We start from the raw sequence: 22,239 nt of genomic DNA on the forward strand, positions 1-22,239 counted from the left end.
GTCCTATTCATGTTAATAGAGCCCAAAGGTCATTTGCGTAGTCAAAAGCAGTGGTTCTTAACCCGGGTTCAAACCCTGCCGTCATTGCAGTGGTGGTCAGGTGAAGTTGGTTTTTTGCGGTTCCCAAACTTCGAGGCACAAATGTGAGCCGATCTCCCCATTAAAAAGTCTCACCGCAGAGGCCTACAACAGTATAATTATAAGTTAAGAAAAACTCATAAAAATATTGATTGCAGATGGAAGCATTACACAGAAACAAACTTCACAAAAGGTTCACTATACACACACTCCAACATTTACCAATTCGTTAGAAGGTCTGCAGAGGAATACAGACAAGGTGTATGTCTGCTTTAGTAGTAGCTCTTAACCAGGGGGTCCTTGAATGAGAAAACAACACCGTTATTGCTTTGTAACTGGGTCCATGTCCTTCATTTTATTGGAACGGGGGTTTGTGGACTTAATCTTACTGCCACGAATTGTCGGGGGAATACAAAGCTTCAAGAAATCCTGGTCAAACCCCCCTTCCACAGAGAGCACAAAGAGAAAATCAAACAGGTAAAACGCCCAACGAGATGGCTGAAAAAAGTTGCCAGTAAAAAATATGGATATCTAAAAGTCAAGAAATTGTTTAAAAAGTACAAATTTAAACTGATATAAAAATGGGAAGTTCCAAAAGACCTTATATGAAAATCTCATTAAATTGTCGCCGCCCCCCCCCCTTTTAAAAATCAAATTGCCCCATGTTGGGAATCACTGCTCTAGTAGAACTGAATTCGAGAAACACAGGAAAATTAAGAAAAAACAGCATTAAATGTCGAGAAATTGTTTTACTCATATTTTTAATGCTGTTTTTTTTTTCCAACTTTCCAGAAATTATGAGCTTTGGCCTGAGTTAGGTCTGGTTGTCCATGTATGGCCCCGTTCAGCACACATGAGCTCTAAGGAAAGAAGATTTGTTGGCTTTGTAGTCTAGTCGTCTTTACCGCCTACACCAACTCTCCAGTCATACTTCATACGGCAACTTCCAGCCAGTGGAGTTGGATAGGAAATGAAGGTGCCACCTATTAGTGGTCGTCCCAGGCTTGTTAGGTAAAGAAACTTGTTTCTGATGTTCTTGCCCAGATTCAAACCCGTGAACCTTTATGATAACCTTCACAGTGGAAGACAAACATTTTGCTACTCAAGCGCTACTTTGTAGTTCAGTGTGCTCACCCAGCAAGTGAGAAAATGGGTTCCATTCTCCGCAAGACCAGTTGAATTTTCTTTCCTGGATTTATCTTTGCATCAACCAGCTGTCGAAACCTTAATTCTGCTGTAGTTGCAATGTTTTTTTTTTAATCGTGACCACCAGGAAACCACACACACATCTCACACAAGATTTAATGAGACAAAACATACAGTGCACAAAGGGCGAAATATGTACGAGTCATGTAACAACGGAAACACATAACTTTCAATTTAAATCAACAAAAAAAATGGCACAATATTTTATTTTTAAAGCGACATGAAAACAGGATTTTTTCCAGGTATGGTAATATTTATATATACTTCTTTTGCAAATAATAAGTTATATAATTGTATATAGCGATAACAGCAGCAAAAAATAATTTACACACCATAATATTATATGCATGCTTAAATATATTATTTATAAACAAAAATAGAAGTCAATATATATTCTCAACATTTTTGTTGAGTAATTATTCACATAATTATCAATATTTTGATATTTTTGGTCACAAGTGCTCTTTCGCCACAAATGCAATCCAACATTTTCATCATGCAAACAGTCCCAGTTAAAACAAGATACAAATTAAAAGACTACACATTCAAAAATAAATTGCGAACAATGTTTTATGAAGAGGAAAAACATTCGCTCAGACGCAAGTACGCCTTTCTAGTTAACATTTTCAGTTAAAGAAATCTAAAGTATTGAATACTCGTGTGTAGAGCCCGTGAAGTTTAGGCACTAAAAAAAGGCATTTATAATTAATGGCAAAAAGGAAAAGTAACTAAAAGCTATATACGGCATTATAACCCGCAAGATCTTGGCTACTCGCCCTACCATTTCAATAATAGAATAAAAAACTGCATTATTAGCCAAGTAGTTTGGTACTATCGTGCCAAAGGAAAAATGTTTGTGGTCCCCCTCAACATTAGATCGGAATTCGATTCAATTGAATACCTATGTAATTAGCCAACATACAAAATTGTGTTAGTTGGAATGCCAGGATAATCGTATCAAAACTAACGTTTCTATATGGGATTATTTATAAGACATTTTCATAATAAACAGCATATTTTTCTCAAAATTTTCAAGCTTTGTCTTCTGTCAGTCTGCATCAATTTAAGAAAAAAGGTCTAAAATTCTAAAGGTGATTTTAGCTTATCTCAAATAACTTGCCATGATTTTTTACATTCCATTTATATATCGTGTAAAAAATACAATCAAAATAGCATGGGGCAGTCAGCTTTCATCTCGCCCAGTTGTAGCTATGATGTCAATCAATGGCTAACAGGACAGTCACCGGTCAGCAATTCAAATACAACGTTATGCAATACATGTGAAGAATCACACTTCTAATTTATTCTCGGCTTTTCTTATATATGGGTTGCTTTGGTCTTGGACTTATATTTTTTTATGTAAATTCGACAGTATATTGATTGCTATACGAAAGCTATGTGTAGCATTGTGAAAAGATTTAGTCACTTCCATGCCCAACACCAATTTTCCTATCCCTATTTGCATTTAGATGGGTCCCCAGGAGGCTTTCTGATAATCTATATATATATAATTGGTTTTGTGTGTGAGTGTTCTCTAAACAAATCTAAAAAATTTTAGATCACCAAATTTTATGTATATACCAAACAGGATCGACTTGAACAATAGGCTACTTTGAAAGTTCGTTAGGGCGAGGAAAATGCCCCAAATGGGCAAAAAACTGTCAGGCAACAATGGTTTCAGAGCCTCAACAATCACTTTCGGAATGTCTACTTTGGTTACCGTGGTTCCCTAGCAATGCGTTTCAGACATTCATATGACACTGCAATGGTTTGCTTCTTCTTCAATGCTGGCCGTATTATAATAGTTTATTCCTTTGTAAAGGTTTGTCATTTTTTCAATCCTCCCAGTAACTGAAAACCCGGGCAGCACCGGGAAATGTAGCTAGTATATGTATAAAATTGATTTTCTGTGTATGTTCCCTATACAAATCCACAATTTTAGACCGATCATGGAATTTTACCTATATACGAAACAGGACCCAACTTAAATATACTACTTTGAAAGTTCATCAGAGAAGGGCAAATGTTTGAAATGGACAAAAACTGTCTGACAACAATCTCAATAATGGCTTTTGGAATGTTAACTTTTGTTACCGTGGTTCCCAAACAAAACGCCTCAGACATCTTTATTCCTTTACAATGGTTTGTCACGCAGTGTCAGGTATTATAGCTAGTAATTAATACTAAAAGTTTTAAGTATTACTAAAAGATATTAAAGTATTGATGCTAAAAGATTTAACAACGAAACCGTTTCTTGAAGTTCTCAGTGCTAAAAATATCCAAGTTCTGCAAAATATGGCCTCTAAAATTCTCGAATAAACATAAAACAGTGTTGAAATAGGCATTCACAACAGGGAACATTCAAAAAGGCATTTTCACAAAAAAAAAGTTCAAAAATAGACATTTGTGGTATTTTGCCTGAACTTTGAGAAGCTCTGCTCGTGCTGCTTCATAAAAGCATCCATTTTGCCAGTCTTGCATTTTTAAAGTGATCTTAAAATGAGATGAAAATGCACAAAATGCTGATCTGATATTAATTTTAACATTTTGCAATGAGAACTTCTTTAGTTGAAAGGCAGAGAATCAGTTTTGCAGCATAAATATTTCTGTATTGACAGTGATAAGTTTGTTAACATTTCATTTCGGATTGAGTAACAGAAGCATTAAACCTCTAGCCACGGCCAAAGCAAATATCGTGTTTCACATATTCTATAAAATTTAGCAAGGTATGGTACCCCCCCCCCCCCCCATGATTTTGTACAGAAAAATTCAAAACTACCCGCTGCTGGAGGATTTATGCATCATAACTTGTTTTGAAATGAATCTTAAGCAATGTATCTTAGTGACATGTACCGTTCAGGTGGTGTTTATTTTTAAAGGGAAAATTGTTTCTTCCACACAAAGCTACAAGAGTAATGCACTTCTAGATACACCTCAGATTGATAAACATATGCAGGATGTTGAGTCTGGCGACAGATTTTTTTTCCCTCCAATGTACTAGTTAAGCGATTTATCATTTGCTACTGGACATCTATGGATAACAAGTGATAGTGGACATATATGCAGGGCCGTCTCGACATCATGGACCCTCTGTAAAATGCTTTTGGGGATCCACTCTTAAACTGGAAGTATGTGTAACAGCTAACATATATACTGCTCTCTAGAAGAGTATTTTACCAGATCCCATGATGTAAGTCCCCTGTGAATATGACACTCTTAGGCCATGGGACCCATGTGTAAGATGGCTCTGGTTTTATGAGCAGTTCTGAAGACGAAAATCCGAGAGAAACGTCCATCTACCAACACAGATACAAATGTTATGTGATCGCTAAGTACCTTTAAGACTGATAGCAGGGGTATTGCCAATGTCAGAAGGGTATCATCGCCTGTTACAACAAACCCTAGAAGCAACTCATGTATCACGCGAAACTTTTGATTTCAATAACCAGAACTATTTGAACAGACAGTACTTTATCATAAATACCATGCAAATTTAATTCCATACAGCTATATCGGACAGGAGATTGTGTAACAGTGGCGCATTTCCCTTAGAGATCACACATTAATGATTGAACTGTAAATGTGATGACATCCACAACATTCTTGGTTTTCACCAGATCATACCCCCCTCACTTCTAGACTTTTCACATACCCAAAAAGTGAAAAAAGGACGATGTAAAAAACACAAAATTTGACTATGGTTCTAAACTAATCTAGAATGTTTGAAGTGTCATATGAATGTTGCATAACATATCATGTTCACTGTCATGTATCACATGAAACTTTTAATTTCAATAACCACAACTATTTGAACAGACTGTGTACATTATAAATACTATGTGAATTTAATTCCATAACTTATAATTTTTCAACTCCCAATAATTCCGCCCAGCAAGAAAGCTTTTCATGAGTGATGAATGTGATTTGAATCGCAAATAAATTTCAAGGAAGAAATCACGAAGAGTTTCGTTCTTTATTATTTTTTCTGGTGTGTTTTTTTCTGGTGATTCAAACTGTTACAAGGCTACTCACTAAGTGGGCTATGTACATATCACATGAGAGGATAACCGGATCCTTGATTGCATACATAAAATATCTTTCATATATAATTTGTGTGTATATATATATTTACATACATATACTATATGCCTTTGAAGTACAGGAACTGTGTGTAGTGAATACATGAAAAGATAGTTTCTGTACTTTTAAAGTGTGAACAGGCGATAGCAAGTTTTTCTCTTTTTGTCCAACTAAGCTGGCAAAGGTTCTGGAACAAGCGATATGAAGAATGACTTGATGAATGTGGCTGCAATCGCCCAGAATGATGGGCCTACAGGTGTCGGCGTCGAGTCTCCAACTTGTGCTGGCGGTTCATTTTGTGCCACTGATTGATCTTGCGCTGCTTGACCTTCCTGGTTGTCGTTCTGCCTTTCAGCCTGAGAAAAGGAAAAATATTCTCAATCACAGACATCACTATATTGCCTGGAGGAACAAGCTAAAGCATTTGATCTTTCAATACATATGGGAAGTTTGACATCTGATCTAAGCTTAACCCTTTCTGCGGTTTCATAAATTTTTACTGATCTGCATTGTCACTGGCACAGTGAAAATAGCCAACCCGTCTATAAAACACTACATCTTTTCAAAAAAAAATTTTGTACTCTTCCGTTACAATCATACCAGGCTATTTCCAACACCAAATCCACACATTTTCACTTGTTTCTTTCTGCATGTCTTGTTTTTAAAAAAAATGTACGGACATTACACAATAGAAAATTTTCAATACTAAATAGGAGGCATAAATTCAAAGAAAATTCGCCAAGACAAAAAAGACACCTAGTGGTGTGGTTGTAACAGAAGAATATTATTTTTTTGTTTTGTGCAGGTAATAGTGCTTCTCCACCTCCCAACTACACTAATAAAAAATCCAAGGAAGAGAAATACTCCATCTTTTTCTATTATGCTGTGCAACAATGAAATTGCATCCAATAAGAAAATTTACAGATCCGAATGGTTTCAACATGCTAAACAGTAACATCATGTAAAAGTTTTATTGACGTTTGCATAGGTGCTAATGCTTCTGATTTACCCGGAAGCCTTCTGATTTTTCAGCCTTATTAAAATCTTCCAGTCAAAATCAAGATTCTTCAGATTTTATGTACCTTCCAGGAAAAGTCCCCAAAAAAAAATTGTGCTTCATTTGAATGGAAAATCACTAAATAAAATATTCCTTCAGTCCTTGTAATTCTAGGCTGACCACGTTTTCTCAGGAAAAATATGGTAAATCAGTATTCCACGCATGAAAAATCAATGATTGTCACCAAATATGATGCCAAAAGCTAGCAAAGTTGTCAACTATTGCTAAAAAATTTGGACCAAGAAAAATGGGATTTATATATGGTCAGCCGTTGCAATCCCAAAAAAAAAAATCCCGGGCTTTCTCTTTTATTTGTGTGGCATGTTTTCTCCGATACAAAATATGTCAAAGTGATAAACTACAGATTTTTCAAGTCTGAATTGGCACCTATGCTTTTGTTTTTGAGAGATTATCCTGTTAGCAGTTAAAGTGCTTTACGAGCATTATTATATGATGAAAAAGTGGTTATAGCTGGACAGTTGTAAGAGATGTCCCTTATGTCCAGTACAAGCACAATACAAAACGAAGTACATGCCAAACACTGATAAATGAACTATTGTGATGATGTCCCCCTCATTCTAAAAGCATGAATGTGTAAATGTTTATTTTTTTTTAAATCAGCTGCTTGGATATCATTTTGTTATCAAAGTTTTGCCTGAAATGCGAATTTTTATCCCTATTGAAACACATGTTACAAAACATTTTGGAGAAATAACTTTCATAAAGAAACATGGGTTAGAGTAAACATTCAAACGTTATTTTCCACGATTCCAAAAAATATAGAGAAACAAAAAAGAAATAAAAATGCAATTGACAAAAAATTACGCAGAGTATCAGCGCTTGTTCAAGTTGAAAATTATGTACTGAAATAAATGGAACATGTTACAAGCTTGTCCAGCATTAATACCAAATTAAGTGCTGACACAGGCAAAATGCCTCGGATTTGCCTATCCCTTAACATGGCAAAATTTAAATTTTTTCACCCCATAAATTTTTAACAAACTTCATTGCTGACTATATTTAATTTATTAGCAAGTAAAGAAGTGTCCTCAAGAAATTTTTTTTTTGGACTTTTTGGTTGACAAAATTTTGGTAATTTCTTTTATCCAATTTCGTGAGAATGACCCATATACAATGGAATTCCATTGTAGCTTCCCCTCCTGTTATAGCACCACAAATTTTCAGTGAACAAATCTCTTGTACAGGCATCGTGTAAGAAGTCTGTTTTAGTGCCAAAATTCTCTGGGACGGATGGTGGCATTAAATTGGGATTCAACTGTATTGTACCTGTGTTTTGTTTTCTGTAAATTTACTTTTCTATATACTTGTGTTGTGTTTCAATGTATTGTATTGTTATTAAATGTGTATAATAAATGTGTGATTTCAGAAAAAAAAGTCACCAACCTAGCTTTTTCATGGTCAAATTTGTGTTTGGCAAATTAATTTACATAAGAAATGACATATGCAGAAACTTTGTCAAAATGTGTCCATTTTTATTTATATTGTGCACATATTCTATACCACCCTAAAGGGAAAGGGGGAAAGTTCTGTTTTGAATGCCATCTCTCTACTTCCATCATCAAAATGGAAACAACAGCTGACTCCACCCACTGTAGTTGATCTGACAGGTTCGGGGGAAGGGGGGTTGGAAAAATGTGATCTTAAGACAAGCAAAGTCACAAATCCTTTTAGGATTGGCCATTGCCAAAATAAGAGGGTTTCAAGTAGGTGAGAAAAGTGTTGCAATAGAAAGCATCAAGTTAGGAGAGATATCCCGTGAAATAGGAAATCTAATTTCCTGTAGAGACAAGTGAATTTTTCTTTCCAGAAAAATCTATACACATAACAGTTTCCTTCATATCTTTTAAAAGCTTATATTTCAATCAGTTTTTTTCTAGTCATGTGACTGACAGTGCCTCGCAGCAAAATATACATACATGTCCTACAGAACTATTGTGTTAATTCTCTACTGTATTAAATCAAAAATGGATCTTAAGCCACCTTGTTAAATGTCTTACCCTATTCACATGCGTCCTCTATAGCATAAGCAGGCAATAGAGTAATTCAAATACAGCTCACCTGTGGACTATCTTCAGAATTGTTTTCAGCAGCATTCCTTCGAGCAACCCTTCGATTTCGCCTTCGAATTGCTACACGATACCTGGTGAATTGGAAAAAAATGATCTCAATCAAAGAAAAACAAAATCATTTCTTAAACTGATGTTGGAGTAAATAAACAGTGTGGTATTAAAAAACGGCATCTCTCTCTCCATCTACTCCTTCAACATTTTTAAAATCATAGTACAATGTATGTTCGTCTCGTATAAAAGCAGAGCTTTTTTTTATTGAAAAATTCATTTTTTAATTGGGGAGGGGAATCGGTTCATACACAGGTCAGTTTTTAAGGAGAAAACATTGATCCCTCACTTTACCAAATCATATATCGACAGGGTCTTCACACCGCCAGTTTGAAGATCCAAAACCTCATTGGACTACTTTACATGGCATCAGTAATCACTGATTTTTGTAGCTACAGCAGGCATTCCTGACCAGTAGTGATTTCTATAGCTATAGATAGTATTACTAATCAGTAGAATGGTTTTTATATCTATAGACAGTAGTGTAACTAGTTGTCAGCTGGGGCAAGCACGCCCAATTGTAATGTTGAAAGAGAGGTTAAAGCCCCCAAAGCAGAATATGTCAAAATCTGTGATGCAAGTTACGGAACAACCAGTGCTGCTGCAGAACAATCTAGAAAATTAAGAAAAGTGTAGAAAACACTATCGAAATTTTTACCAAGGTACATTTCCAATAAGCCGAGGGCTTGTTAAAAAACAATGCAAGCCATTCTGCTTTAGGGGGAATTAATAGGTGAAATTTACGGCCCCCTTCTGGTTTGGGACACTAGACCCAACTATAGTTGCAGCCCTTATGGTAGGTGGCATTTCACCTGGTCATTCCCTCCCTCAGAGTTTGTAAAAGTTATGATCACCCAAGCGATAGCCATTGATCCATTCGAAACATTGTCGTCTTATGAAACAACTTCAGTCGAAACAAAACTTTCAAACTTCCAGAAGTCTGAACTATCAGCTACTGCTTTGGATGGTGTGACAGTGGACAATTGGCAAAATGCAATTTCTCATATCATAGAGGAGAAGCAGCTGTGGCAACTGGACATTAAGGTCGATCTGACAGTTGAAGAGCTAATCGTCAATCCATCAACTTCATAAACATCCAGTAAAAGCAAAAAATTAAAGGAATTTCACTCCTACCAGTATACTATAATAATCTCCAACTAGTAGAATATTAAAATGCAGTAAAAAAATATAGACCCGTAAGTAATAAAGAACGACAACAAAAAGGTAAGTTATTCGTAATTTTATTTCATAATGTATTTGATCGAATATTCAGCCCAGAAAATCATGTGTGAATTAGCGCAAAAACATAATTTTAAAATTTTAAGGGGGAGAATAAATAGAAAATAAGTAAAGGATTTCTTAGTATCTGCCATAAAAACAGCTGCCATTAGGAGTGTGTGACAGGTACGGTTGCACCGGGTTTTGAGGGGACCCTTTCCTCGTACTTATAGTAATAATTTCTCATGAATTCTTCATTTTCATCAATTCTGGAATTATATCATTCTGCATTTTTATGGGGGGGGGGGGTGCTGGAATTATCACTGTCAATTATTTTTCTTATTTTCAATTCCATTCTGAAATTTTATTAAATTTCAGACAACTTTTCATTATTTTTTTGTTAATTTCGTAATAATGTATGAATATTTAAATGCAGATTTCCTTCTCCCACAGAATATATAAAATCAGGGCTAAAAGTATTTTTAGAAACACTTCTCCCTATTTTAATTTGTGTTATAAAGATTTTTTATTTCAAAGAAATTTGAAAAACAGTGAAAATTTTATTATCTCTGTAAATTTGAAATAAAAGAATTTTCCTATACCTCACATTTGAGGAAAAATCGTGTGTTCCTTAACACATAATGAAGGGGTGGATAAAATTACAACCAATAGAAATAAAGGAAGCAGAGCGATATCAAAAATTGGTACAGCAGTTTATTTACATCAGACCCCAAATTAGAATGAACAAAGTATAGCTTCTCACTGTGCAGGTCTGGGTTCAAATCCCGATTTAGGCATGAATGTCTACTAACACTAACAAATTCTCTGGGCAAATCATGCTGACCCCTTGGGAATACGTGAGAATCACGTTAAAAAAAATGATATATTTTTAATTTTTTGAAATTCCCTTATATCAGAATTTTGTTATAATGAAGTGATTTCTTCAGCACTTTGGAGTTTGTTATAACAGGATTCACCAGTTTTAAACAGAATTATCAGGCCTGTAACCCTAGACTAACACATCAGGGATACCCACTGTTACACCAAACGTTTAAAAAAAATTATGTTCAGATAAACCAGGGCCATATAAATTTTTTGCTGATCCAAAATAGGTCCACGGTCTGAATTAGTTTTCATTAACGGAGTCTACCAAATTCAATATTTGTAACCAAAAAATTTGTTAGAAAAACGCCATCTACTGTAAAATTTTGGATCTCTAACAATACCGAAATTGAAATTATTTACATTAAATCATAATGTTATTCTTTACATTAGCAATCATTCAGTATTAGAAAGGTAATATGAACATTTGAGCCAATTATTAGTCATAGAGGTGAAAAATCACTATAAAAAAGAAAAACTCACATGATGATGCCAAAGACCAGTGACATGAACAAGAACACCCTCCATGGCGAAGAATAGAAGTAGAGTGCTAACAGCAACATGATAACCCGAGTGAAAACGTAGGCAGCATCAAGCATGTCGACTTGATCATCTTCGTCCTCATTGTTTACTACGGGACGCCTCTCGACTCTATTCTGCTGGTTTGGATTCTGAGTCAGACTCTCAGCACTGGAATTGGTATTCTGCATCTGAGAAGACAGTCCGCTGGAATACTGGTTCCAGTAAAGATGATTCAAGTTGGGAGGAGATCCGGGAATGTTTCTGTAACATGAAATTAATACAGTCACATACTGACTAGATGCAATCAAGGACAGAACTTGTTAATTTTTTCAATTATAAGTCTTTACTTATATGACCCATCTATCATAGAAGCCAATCTAGAGGAAAGTTTCTGATGAATGTCTATTGCGCTATACTGTTTTCGCAACAGAACTATTTATGACCAGCATCATTCACCTAGATTCGTATTCATTGAATTCCCAGTCTTTTCTTCTACTCATTTAGGGTGGGAGACAGTGCTTCTCACTAGGAAAGGAAGAATCTCCCTACCATGCCCCTCCCCCCCCCCCCACATCCTGCAGTAAGGCCCTTGGCTAGAATCTCTATCAGGCACCCAGGCCTGAAATCGCTTCCACTCGTTTTTGTCGAGCAGACAAAACGTATTCATTGTATATATATGGTAGCATGTTATTTTGTCATTCTGCACAGGAAGGCAGGGCCTGACTTTGACGTGGGGGGGGGGGGGGTTGGTTCCTAGCAAGAAAGTCTTGCGACTGAGATCAAAGATTTTGGATTAAGTTTTAGCCTACTAGGCCTTCTTTAAGCCACTGTAATGTCTTGAGGACAAATTTCTGCATAAAACTCTTCATATTCAGCATCATTGTTAATCAGTGAATGTATATGTGGGGGTGAAGGGGGGGGGGGAAAGAGACCCAAAATGGACTCCCAGTTTGCACAGGTACCTTCTCTTAATAGGCACTTTTTAAGACTGTGGAACAAGACTTCAATGCATTTTCAGCATATATTAACGAACACCACCACCTATTAGTAAGAAAAAATGTCAGTCCCATGGTGTCCATTATCCAGAGATTATGTATTCATCAACACTGTATTCAAATTCTGAGCTCTAAAAATATGGGGACCCCAGCAATAATTTATACATGATGCCCAGCTTGCCCTATGTGAAAATCAAGCCCGGTGCAAGTAAGAAAAGAAAAGCCATATTGCCAATTACATAACCTGTCATCTTGTCCACATTACATGATAGCTCAGCAAATCCCTTAAGTACAACAAGCAGCATGAACAGTGTGTACACATTTTTGAAGTCATATAATCAATAGCTAATAGCATATCATACAGAAAGATTCAGATAGCAAGATGTGTAGAACAATACATGCAATACATGACAACAGCAAACCAGCATACAACTGCAGAACACATGGAATATAGGAGATAAATAGAAGATAAAACAGCAACTCCAAGTGAACCTCTCTTGGCCAGGCACATGAAAGAGCTGTTGATTATGAAAACAATGCCCAACAATCATATCAACTTAAAACCTAAGTCAACATTTTTCTCATATGATCATTCGTGAATTCTATGAAAGAGATGAATCACTAATTAATGAGTCTATGTTTGATATGACAGTCACCACTCCATTTTACAGACTTGTACAAGGTCCTGAATATGGCATTTCTTTGAACATGTTTCCCGTTTACCAACTGATTTTCTGGTTCATGGAAAACGAGCGCCGGTTGCATATAACTCCTGAGAAATATACCGGGGTTTTTCATTATTTGCCATTTGACTTCAAACCTGACATTTTCAACCTGTTTTTCGGAAGCACTGTGGTGTTCATTGACTTGCGCAAGATTGGGTGACACTTGTGACAGATTTTATGCCATGAACTTTAAATTGACATCCTGATTAAAACCCCTCTATTCAAGTTACATTCCTGAATCATGTTAATTCAAGCTCAACTTAGAGCTGCCATTAAAAATGCTCACTTTGATTGTGATGCTGGCATTACAAACAGTATTTGGGACTCGAGAAAGGCTGGAACCCACCCTGCTTCAAATACCAGCACCAAAGTTAATGTTAATCCTTTAAGGAGCAATGACGAGATTGCCCCTTAAAGGATAGCCTGGATAAAAACCTTTTATTTAAACATTGAAAAATCCGGGTATTTTGTAAAGTTGATTTCTCAATGGAAAACTTTTCCCTACACCCCTTGGTTTGCACCTGCTAGAAATCGGAAGAAAAGCAGACTTCATTAAAAAATATGGCATTTTGAAGGGAGTTTAGTGATTTCTAATTGCCGCATAAAGGGTTAACATGGGAAAATTACATGAACAAATTCAAACTTACTGGGCATAATGTTGAGCCACAGCCTGAGCATAGTTCTGCTGCATCAAAGCCAACTGATACGCCATGTACGATGGTGAAACTGGAGAGATATTGCTGATATTGTCAGGAAAAGGCACTTGTGAACCATATACACTGTTTGGATTGGGTCTGGCAAAGACGAGACACATATTACATAAATTCAATGATTGATATAACAAAAAATTAGGCTAAATAATTACAAATTTAAAAATCGAAGATATTGGATGACTTCGACATGGCACACTACTTTGAGAAAAAGTATTATACATCTTACACCACTACAGATGTAATAGGCAAACTTACATATACATTTGCGGTTGTCCAAATAAACGCTGCCTTAGTCCTTCTGCATGGAGAGGTGAAGATGTGTCATTCGAATGATTCGTGCTTGCCGCAGAGTCAGGCTGTTTCACCTAAGAAATATTACGTAAGAAACGAGGATGTAATTGTGCCAACATATGTAAGAGGACAAGTTGTGAAGTGCTTGATACACACATTTTTCTACAAAATAAAATAAATATTTTGCATACCTCTTGGGTTTCATTCTTGACCGATGATTTAGCATCTTCGTTCAGATTAGGGAAATGTGGGCACACCAGGTGCATAGTATGAACACTGTGGTCCTACAAACCAAGAAATTGCAATGAATGATAAAAATAATAACTGGTCTGTAGTTGTCATTAGAAAAACCTCATGAAGAAAATTTTACAGGTGTTCAACAGATTTAAAACTGCTATAAGATAGTTAACCACAAGCTTGATTGATGAAGACGATATAGAATTGTGTTGGAATGGAATTAGTCAAATCAAAAGATGTACAGTAGGACGTCAATTATCCCTGCCTCAATTAACTGAGTTTTGGGCAATCTGAGACACTTTTCATAAATTCATTTTAGAAATAGGACGCAGAAAAATGACATAATGAAACAAAATTCTGCAGCATGTAACAAGAGCTCTACCACTTGTGAAGGTAGGAAGCAGAAATGTTTTCGAAAATCTGCAATATCACCACTTGTGGGAGTGATTTAACAGACCAGGAAGGCAGTGGAAAATACAGATATGAAGGACGATTTTATGGGTCATTGCACGTGAGCCCCACGATGATGTCTGAAGCATTTAAGAATGCTCGATGATAGATAACTTAAAAGCTATACTCATTCGATTTTTTTTTACCGCACTGAACACTAATCGAAACTAACTTTTGTATAAAAAAATTCATATGTTTAACACATAGGCTTCATTTATTCTCAAAACTCTAAGGTCTGTATCATTCATGGCGGACATGGTACATATTTAGCTCGCATAATCTGGGTCCTACTTTGGTTCACCCATAGTCGAGGAGGGTTCAGAACTGTACATCATATTAAAAGAATATAGATGTCTCTAATCATTTTTGTCGCACCCTGGTCATTTTCTGCACACAAGGGCTAATTAGACCAGGACCTACAATTTATTGCTGGTTACGAACAGCAGCCTTTTTTTTATCTATACTTACTGAGAGGTTGGTGAGCTAACCCCTCTGTGTGAGACTCCCTGCAATAGTAATCATTTATAGGAGTATCTTATCAACCCGAAAGTGGGCCACGATGCCCCAGATGTCTCTAAAATACAGATAAACTCAATAAAATGAGTGGGACAAATAAAATCAATGTATTCCATCTATAATTCATAATATAAAGCAATATTGAATCAATTAACATGCATCAATACCTGTGTCAGGAAATCCTTCAGTAGCAAATAGTCCGGCAAAAGCCTTCCAGAATAGATTAACTTTTGTTGGCTCCTCAACTGAAATCAATGTGTGTGTTAGTAAGTCACACTGTATTATAAATTTACTCAGCTCTCTAAAAAAAGCAAATTTTACAGGCGAGTAAACAACTGATATTCAGGGAGGATTGACTTTAAAACTCGTAATGCAAGTAGAAGAAATAAATCTTGATTGTGGCAAATTTATTAAGGCTAAATATCTACTCTGCACTCTTCTTAACACTAATTTTACTCAACTGTACACATTTCTACATATTTATTTGCAGAACTTCTAAGGAATCAGTACATGCGGGAACAGGTTGTGTGAGTATGTGTATGCATAGCCCTAACGCAGGGCCGTCTTAAGAGTATCATGGAGCCCCCGGCCCAATTGATTTTTCTGAGGCCCTAGCAAACAACTTCTCGAAAATCTCAACCAGATCTCATTTTTGTGAGGCCCCTCTTCGCTTGAGGTGCCCGGGTGGGCCCATGCCTTAAGACGGCAATGCCCTAACGTATTTGTGTTGTCAAAGTTGCACTTGTTTTGTTTTCTTGTGGGTGCTGCCATCTGTGTTCCATATTTGGAAGTAACAATAGTAATTGCTTGCATTTTCATCCTATGTTAGTTTGTGGAGAGACTTTTTCAAAAATGGGAGATCTACTCACATTTACGAATCAAAGTTGGAAAACCAACCGGTTCAAATCTATATCTTTGTGATGAGACTCCAGCAGGATGCTCACACGACCCACAGCGGCATTCTTCTTAAAACCAGAATGCTTGTGCAGCTGCTCTCAAAGATGCAGCCTCAAGTAATTCAAATTTCATCAACCATTTAATTTACCCTGCAGGCCACATTCGGCCAGCTGTTAGCCACATCACCCCCCCCCCCTCCCGCAATCAACATACATAAAAACTTACTGGTTTTGTAGGATAAGCATCACTGAGGTAATCTTTAAGTTTTCCAATGGACCAACTCAGGTCACAATCAACAATCAAATCCTCAACTTGGTTGGGCGATTTAATCAGCAGCTGGATCGACATGCTCTTCTTTACAGATGACTCCCCCATTAATATATAATATCACTGCTCAAAATCTGAAATAAGAGGGAAAATTGACATTATAAATATAATAACAGCACAAAAAAAGACAAAGAACTATAAAAAAATAAATTGAGCAAATCCCTTCCCCCCAAAGATCAAATTCCAGGGTGAACAAAGATTGGGGACATTTGTGAAATCATCTGTCTCCAATTACTTGTTATTTAACCAGAGATTGTTGGTTTTGGACCCGAAATCGCTATAGAGACATATAATTTAAAAATGGTGCAACTTTTTATCACCATAATAACAGCAGCAGTAAATAAACCAAATATTGTCAAATGCATGGAGATGAGACTTGGCTACATTACATCATGTCAGATAATTCTATTCTTTCCTAGAAGGAGAAGCCAAACGTGAAAGATCAGTAGCTGACAAGCAATGCGCAAATGCTTTGCCCAAAAGGAATGAGTAGAATCATCCGATGTAATATAGCTAAGCCTCACCTTTTGCTTGGAGGACTAAACAGTGAAATCTGTCCAAGACAAATAATCTATTACAGCAGTTTTCAACCTTTCTTGACCTTGACTAGAGCCGTTTTCAGTCTATAATTCCTATGGCTGGACAGTGTTTGACTTGAGGAGCCTTTTTTTTTGTGAATAACTTTTATGGCGGAACCCTGTAGAACTTGTTTTTTTTTTAAATATCAAATTTACCAATTCATTTTATTTTTCTTGAGTGGCTGCAGAGCCCCTTGGAGGTGCACAGAGCCCCAAGGGCTCTGCAGAACACCAGTGGAGAACCACTGCTCTATTAGACAGATACCTGCCTTGAATTTAAAGATAGTCCTATCGATGATCAGTGCTTTGATGTGCGCTGAGTAAAAACACCTGTCTAAAACATTATTTTAATCCATGGTCATTCTGTTTCATACAGGTCTCTCATTAAGTTCAATATAAAATAAACCACAGACAGTCAGTCTGAAATTCAGCAACAAAATATTTTTAGAATTACCACAGATTTTAGAAATATTGCCAGCTGGCATTCACTTTATTCATGTGGACCACATGTTTTTTATTATGACAAGCATAATTGATGAGTAATTGAATATTTAAACCCAGTCAATCAATGACAGTTTTCTTACAATTTCTCTTCCCCTCAGAAAATTACACAGAATTTTAAAATTCCATCTATGAAAAAAGGGTGGCATATTTGCGAATAAAAATTAACAATCATCCAGTGATATATTGGTAATTCGAGAACAAAAATAGACTCACTGAGAATGTGAATGAGTAAAAATTTTGTGGCTATCATTTAACTTTTCAAGTAGTTTCTAAAATTTTCTTGACCCGCATTATAACTGCCACATTTGAAACTGCAAAACCTTCCCTAACTGTCTTGTATTTTAAGAATTTTTTTTCCTATTGTAAGCATATAACTGCTTCCACCAACCAGAGAAAATTTACTTCGCCCATTGCTTTTACTCCTCTGACCACAATACAGTGAAGCGTCTATGAAATGGAATGTCAAAAGACTGAAATAATTCTTAGTTTTAGACAGGTTTCTTTTTTATAAAGATGCAAATCAAAGCACTAATCATTAAACAGACTATATTTTGATTCTGTTTTAAACAGGTATCCATCTCATACAATGTCCGTCTTAGGTTTGATTGTACAATAACACCTGCCATGGTGTATGTGGCTTTATAGGAAGATACAAAAAGATTTTTTCCCAAAAAAAAGTATCATTTATACTGAGCGTATATTTCTTTCTCGCTCCTTATCTAACCTTGAACAAGAGCTGACTCCGTCCACTAGCAGTTGATTGGTTGAGATGGAAAACATTTGCTTTATTGTAAAAACAGCTTCATTGCATTTTTAAAACACTAAAATCTTGGGGTGACTGAAATAAAGCAGATCAAGTTTGACGAGATATCTCAGGATTGCCACTGAATCAGTTAAAGAGCAATGGGATCACATAATTTTCCAGGGTATTAACGCTGTAAACCGCAATATACCAAAGTAATATATAAGTTGTATTCTTTCTTTATGGGATAGGCCTAGAAGAATCATTTTCAAGAATCATGTTAGCAACTGAGGATCAAAGTTAATCCCCCAGGGCTGACATTGATAACATCCTAACTGGAGCTATCGAATGCTACACTGATGGCTCCAAGATTACAGAGACTTGGGTTGAAGCAATCTTCATCTCGGGAGTGGATCATGACTACCTAAAAGTACACTTGTATCTTGGTAAAGCGACTACAGTTTTTCAAGCTGAAGTACTTGCAATAGCTAAACTAGCTGAAAACGTAATCACTAAAAGGTATCATAATAAACAAATCGTTGTCTTCTCTGATAGCCAAGCAGCATTAATGACGCTCAACAACTTCAAGTAACTGTGTGTCAACTACTGCACCGTTATGTTGAATAACTTGGCAATGCAGCACAGCAGATCATTCATGGAAATGAACTTGCAGACTGAATAGCCAAAGAGGCAGCGAATCTAAAACTAGGACCTGAACCTTTCTATCCTGTTTTCCCCCAAAGCAGAATGTTTTGCATTCTCCTGCAACGAGTCCTCTGCTGAATAGAAACGTTCTGCGGTCAAAATCACAGTATAATAGTGTTTTCTACATTTTCTTCAAAATTCTTCCAGATTGTTCGACAATGTATGTCGCAGATTTCAGCATATTCTACTGTGGGGGGGGGGGGGGGGGACTGTTCCTATGTTAATCATAAAAGGTCAAACAATTTCAAGTTAAAGATGTCAAACAATTTCACTGAATAGGAAACAGATTCAACAGCTAATACAAATCATCACTGGTCAGGTTAACCTAGCCACACATCTACAGAAGTGCGGTTTCACAGATTTGTCTGTCCCATGTGTGTGAAGAAAATGAAACTATTTCACTATGTACGACAATCCCTTGCATTATTTATCCTGAGAAAAAATTACTTTAGTGATCACATCAGGCCGCTATGTAATTGGGTAAAACCCCGTTTCTACTGATCATACCCCCCCCCCCTCCACATACACATTTCAGAAGGCTGCAACATACTTGGTGAGCCAAGCCCTGCTTCTAATAATTATAGGACAGTTATTTCAGGCATTGCGAGGGCCACTTATCCAAAAGAAAAATTTTGAAGTGTAATTTCACACACAACTAAAATTTTAAGGGGTAATTTTATAAAATAAGGGCTTTTTTATGGAAAACAGTAATTATTGATCTAATGTACACTGGCGGAAAATAAAATCCCAACACCAAGGAGGAGTTGTGCTAGCTAAACAAAATTTGGGAGGCGTGTATGCACATCTGAAAGATTCCTATTCAAATTTCACACTAGACGAATAAGAGTGGCACTATGATCATGCAACTCACGTTTGCTTATCATCTGGAATGGACGTTATGAGCTAGCTTTGAGTCAAGAATGCCTTTAAGGAGACTAAACTCAGTAAGCTGATACTCCGTTCTTAAACAAGGACATGTAATAGGGCTATGAGAAGGTGGATTTTCTTTCCGCAATAATGCGGAAAGACTTGGCAGGAATGTACGCACTGTGCATAATTGTTGGCAGCAGTGGCCACGAGAAGGCACTGTCTCAAGAAAAGGCCGGGGGTCCAGCCATACACGGACCACTACTGAGAGAGAAGACTGCCGTATTCGCAACATGGCTGTGACACATTGTACTGCATCTGCAACAGAAATTAGAGTTTTGACAACTAAAGCTCTAATTTCGATCTGTGACGTCAGCAGTGTCAAATTAGTGCTCATTGGAAGGTTAAGAGAAGGCCAGGTGAGCGCTTGAAACAAAGCTGTCTGACATAGATACACTGGACCTACACCAGGAGATTGAAGTCAGGGGAACAATTTCTTATGATAGCAGGAACACTCTCATGGTTATTCTTGGCACATTGAGAGCAAATTTATGTCTTACTAGTGATTGAAACGGTTGTGCTGCCATTCATGAGCAGTATTCAAAGGGGAGCTAACGCTCATCCTCATACTGCTGCGGCCACCCAACATGCTATACAGTGTTGACATATTGCCTTGACCTTTGCAAGATCACCAGATCTTTCTTCCATCGAGTACGTATGGGACATTATTGGAAGACAAATCCAGCATCGTCCACAACCAGCATTAACCGCTGCTGATTTGACTGACCAAGTGCAAACAGGCATGGAACTCCATCCCACAAAATGACATACGGCACCTGTATGACAATGCATGCATATTTACATGCTTGCATTCACAATCGTGGCGACTACAGTAGTTATTAATGTACCACCATTTCACATTTGAAATGAATCTTCTCGCGCTTACTCTAACCAAATAAAATATGTTACCCAGACAATTGCTTTGCCTAAATTTCATTCCTCTAAACCAATGATTCCCAACATGGGCATTAACACCCTCTGGGGGGGGGGGGGCGATGGAATGTTCCAGGGGACGGTAGAAACTGCGGGTATAACATAGGATCCTATGGGTTAGATTGCGTTGGAGGCACTGGGAGAAAAAATTTCTGAAGGGGACGATGGGACAAAAAAGCTTGGGAAACTATGCTCTAAACTAATTTCTAGTTGGGATTTTATTTTCCGCCAGTCTATATATAAATTGATATCATTGTGCGCCCCCCCTCCCAGACTGTCAAGTCTATCTCCACCTATGGCCACAAAACACTTGAGAGCAAAGCCCTGTTATCATTCCACAACACAAAACAACAAGCTCTAACGATATAGAGAAAAATCAAATACAAAACCTTATATAAACTATAAAAATAAATACACAAATCCTTCACCTAAATCTAAATCCCACTCACCCGGTCAAAATTCAGTGTACAACGGAGTTTTATACACAAAACATATCACTTCTAAAAGTGATTAGCAAATTATATCCACAGCTGTTCCGCACAGCTACATTCACGGCCTTGAGCCTTATTAATAGTAATCAAAGGGAGGGGTATAAAGAACCTTATACTTACCAATGCGAAAATATATATATATTTACTGGGAGTTATAACGAGAATGAATATAAATTTTATTATTGGAAAAATGAAGAACTCGTTGACTTCACTATAAAAGCCAGATTTTCCACTAACAAAAATGAAATTCCAATCCAAACATTTCAACGCAACAGCCCTATAATATGTGGTCTCTCTCGCTCGCTCTCCGTATTCTAATAATGTACGTACTCAGTCTCGCTGTTGTTTTTCTTTTCTTTTCTCCACATACGAAGAGGAGATTCACTTTCCAATGGATGATTACATCATCGCGGCGGCGTCAACTACTCGGCAAGTTGTGATTGGCTGTCCGCTGCCGTGACGTAATCGTCGCTGGATTAAAGTTTAAATGTACGGTTTTTCTATCATCACGTGTGTGGTGTTTTTTTTTTTATATTCTTTTTTTTATTCCCTTTCAATTTTTATTCCTTTTTTGTTTTCTTTAGAATTTTCTCTTTTTCTTTTTCATTCTCCATATTTATGTCACAGCTCGATGGCTCGTAACGCGGCCATAATATGTTAAAGAAATCAAAACCAGAGAAAGCACGAGAGAATCAACATACACTGGTTCAAGTGGTGTCCACACGTGTTATGATTAAAAGAAAATTGGAGGTTTTTTTTTTTTAAATATTATGGCGAATTCCCGGTTCATCCGAATGAACTTCAGGCTCCAGAACCAGGGAATAAGGCCCATACGCTACCACATCCTAGATAAGGGCCCCTAGGTTGGGACTTTTTGTGGACCCCTGGAATAGATATACTTGGAGATAGACTTGGAAGTCTCGAGGGGGGGGGGTCACGATCATGATGCTGTCAATTCATTTTTCATATATACATTAGATCAGTCGATTTTAGATTTTACCTTTGACGCGGGGGGGGGGGGGCAATG

The 22,239-nt window shown here is 36.9% G+C and overlaps 1 protein-coding gene across 1 annotated transcript; it reads right to left on the reverse strand.

Moving 5' to 3' along the window:
• Positions 1-1,366: 1,366 nt before the first annotated feature.
• Positions 1,367-21,594, reverse strand: LOC149069036 (homocysteine-responsive endoplasmic reticulum-resident ubiquitin-like domain member 2 protein). The gene is made up of 9 exons (XM_089251380.1): positions 21,333-21,594; positions 16,231-16,406; positions 15,276-15,353; positions 14,097-14,189; positions 13,870-13,979; positions 13,549-13,695; positions 11,143-11,442; positions 8,501-8,582; positions 1,367-5,720 (listed from the first exon to the last, which is right to left on the reverse strand). The coding sequence occupies exons 2-9, from the start codon at positions 16,378-16,380 to the stop codon at positions 5,535-5,537; spliced, it is 1,146 nt and encodes a 381-aa protein (XP_089107506.1). The 5' UTR covers positions 16,381-16,406; positions 21,333-21,594; the 3' UTR covers positions 1,367-5,534.
• Positions 21,595-22,239: the final 645 nt, after the last annotated feature.

The sequence above is a fragment of the Pholcus phalangioides genome, unplaced genomic scaffold, assembly GCF_987345545.1.
Source record: "Pholcus phalangioides strain wild (caught in Gottingen) unplaced genomic scaffold, Ppha-v1.0 ptg000024l_1, whole genome shotgun sequence".
NCBI classification, from domain to species: Eukaryota; Metazoa; Arthropoda; class Arachnida; order Araneae; family Pholcidae; genus Pholcus; species Pholcus phalangioides.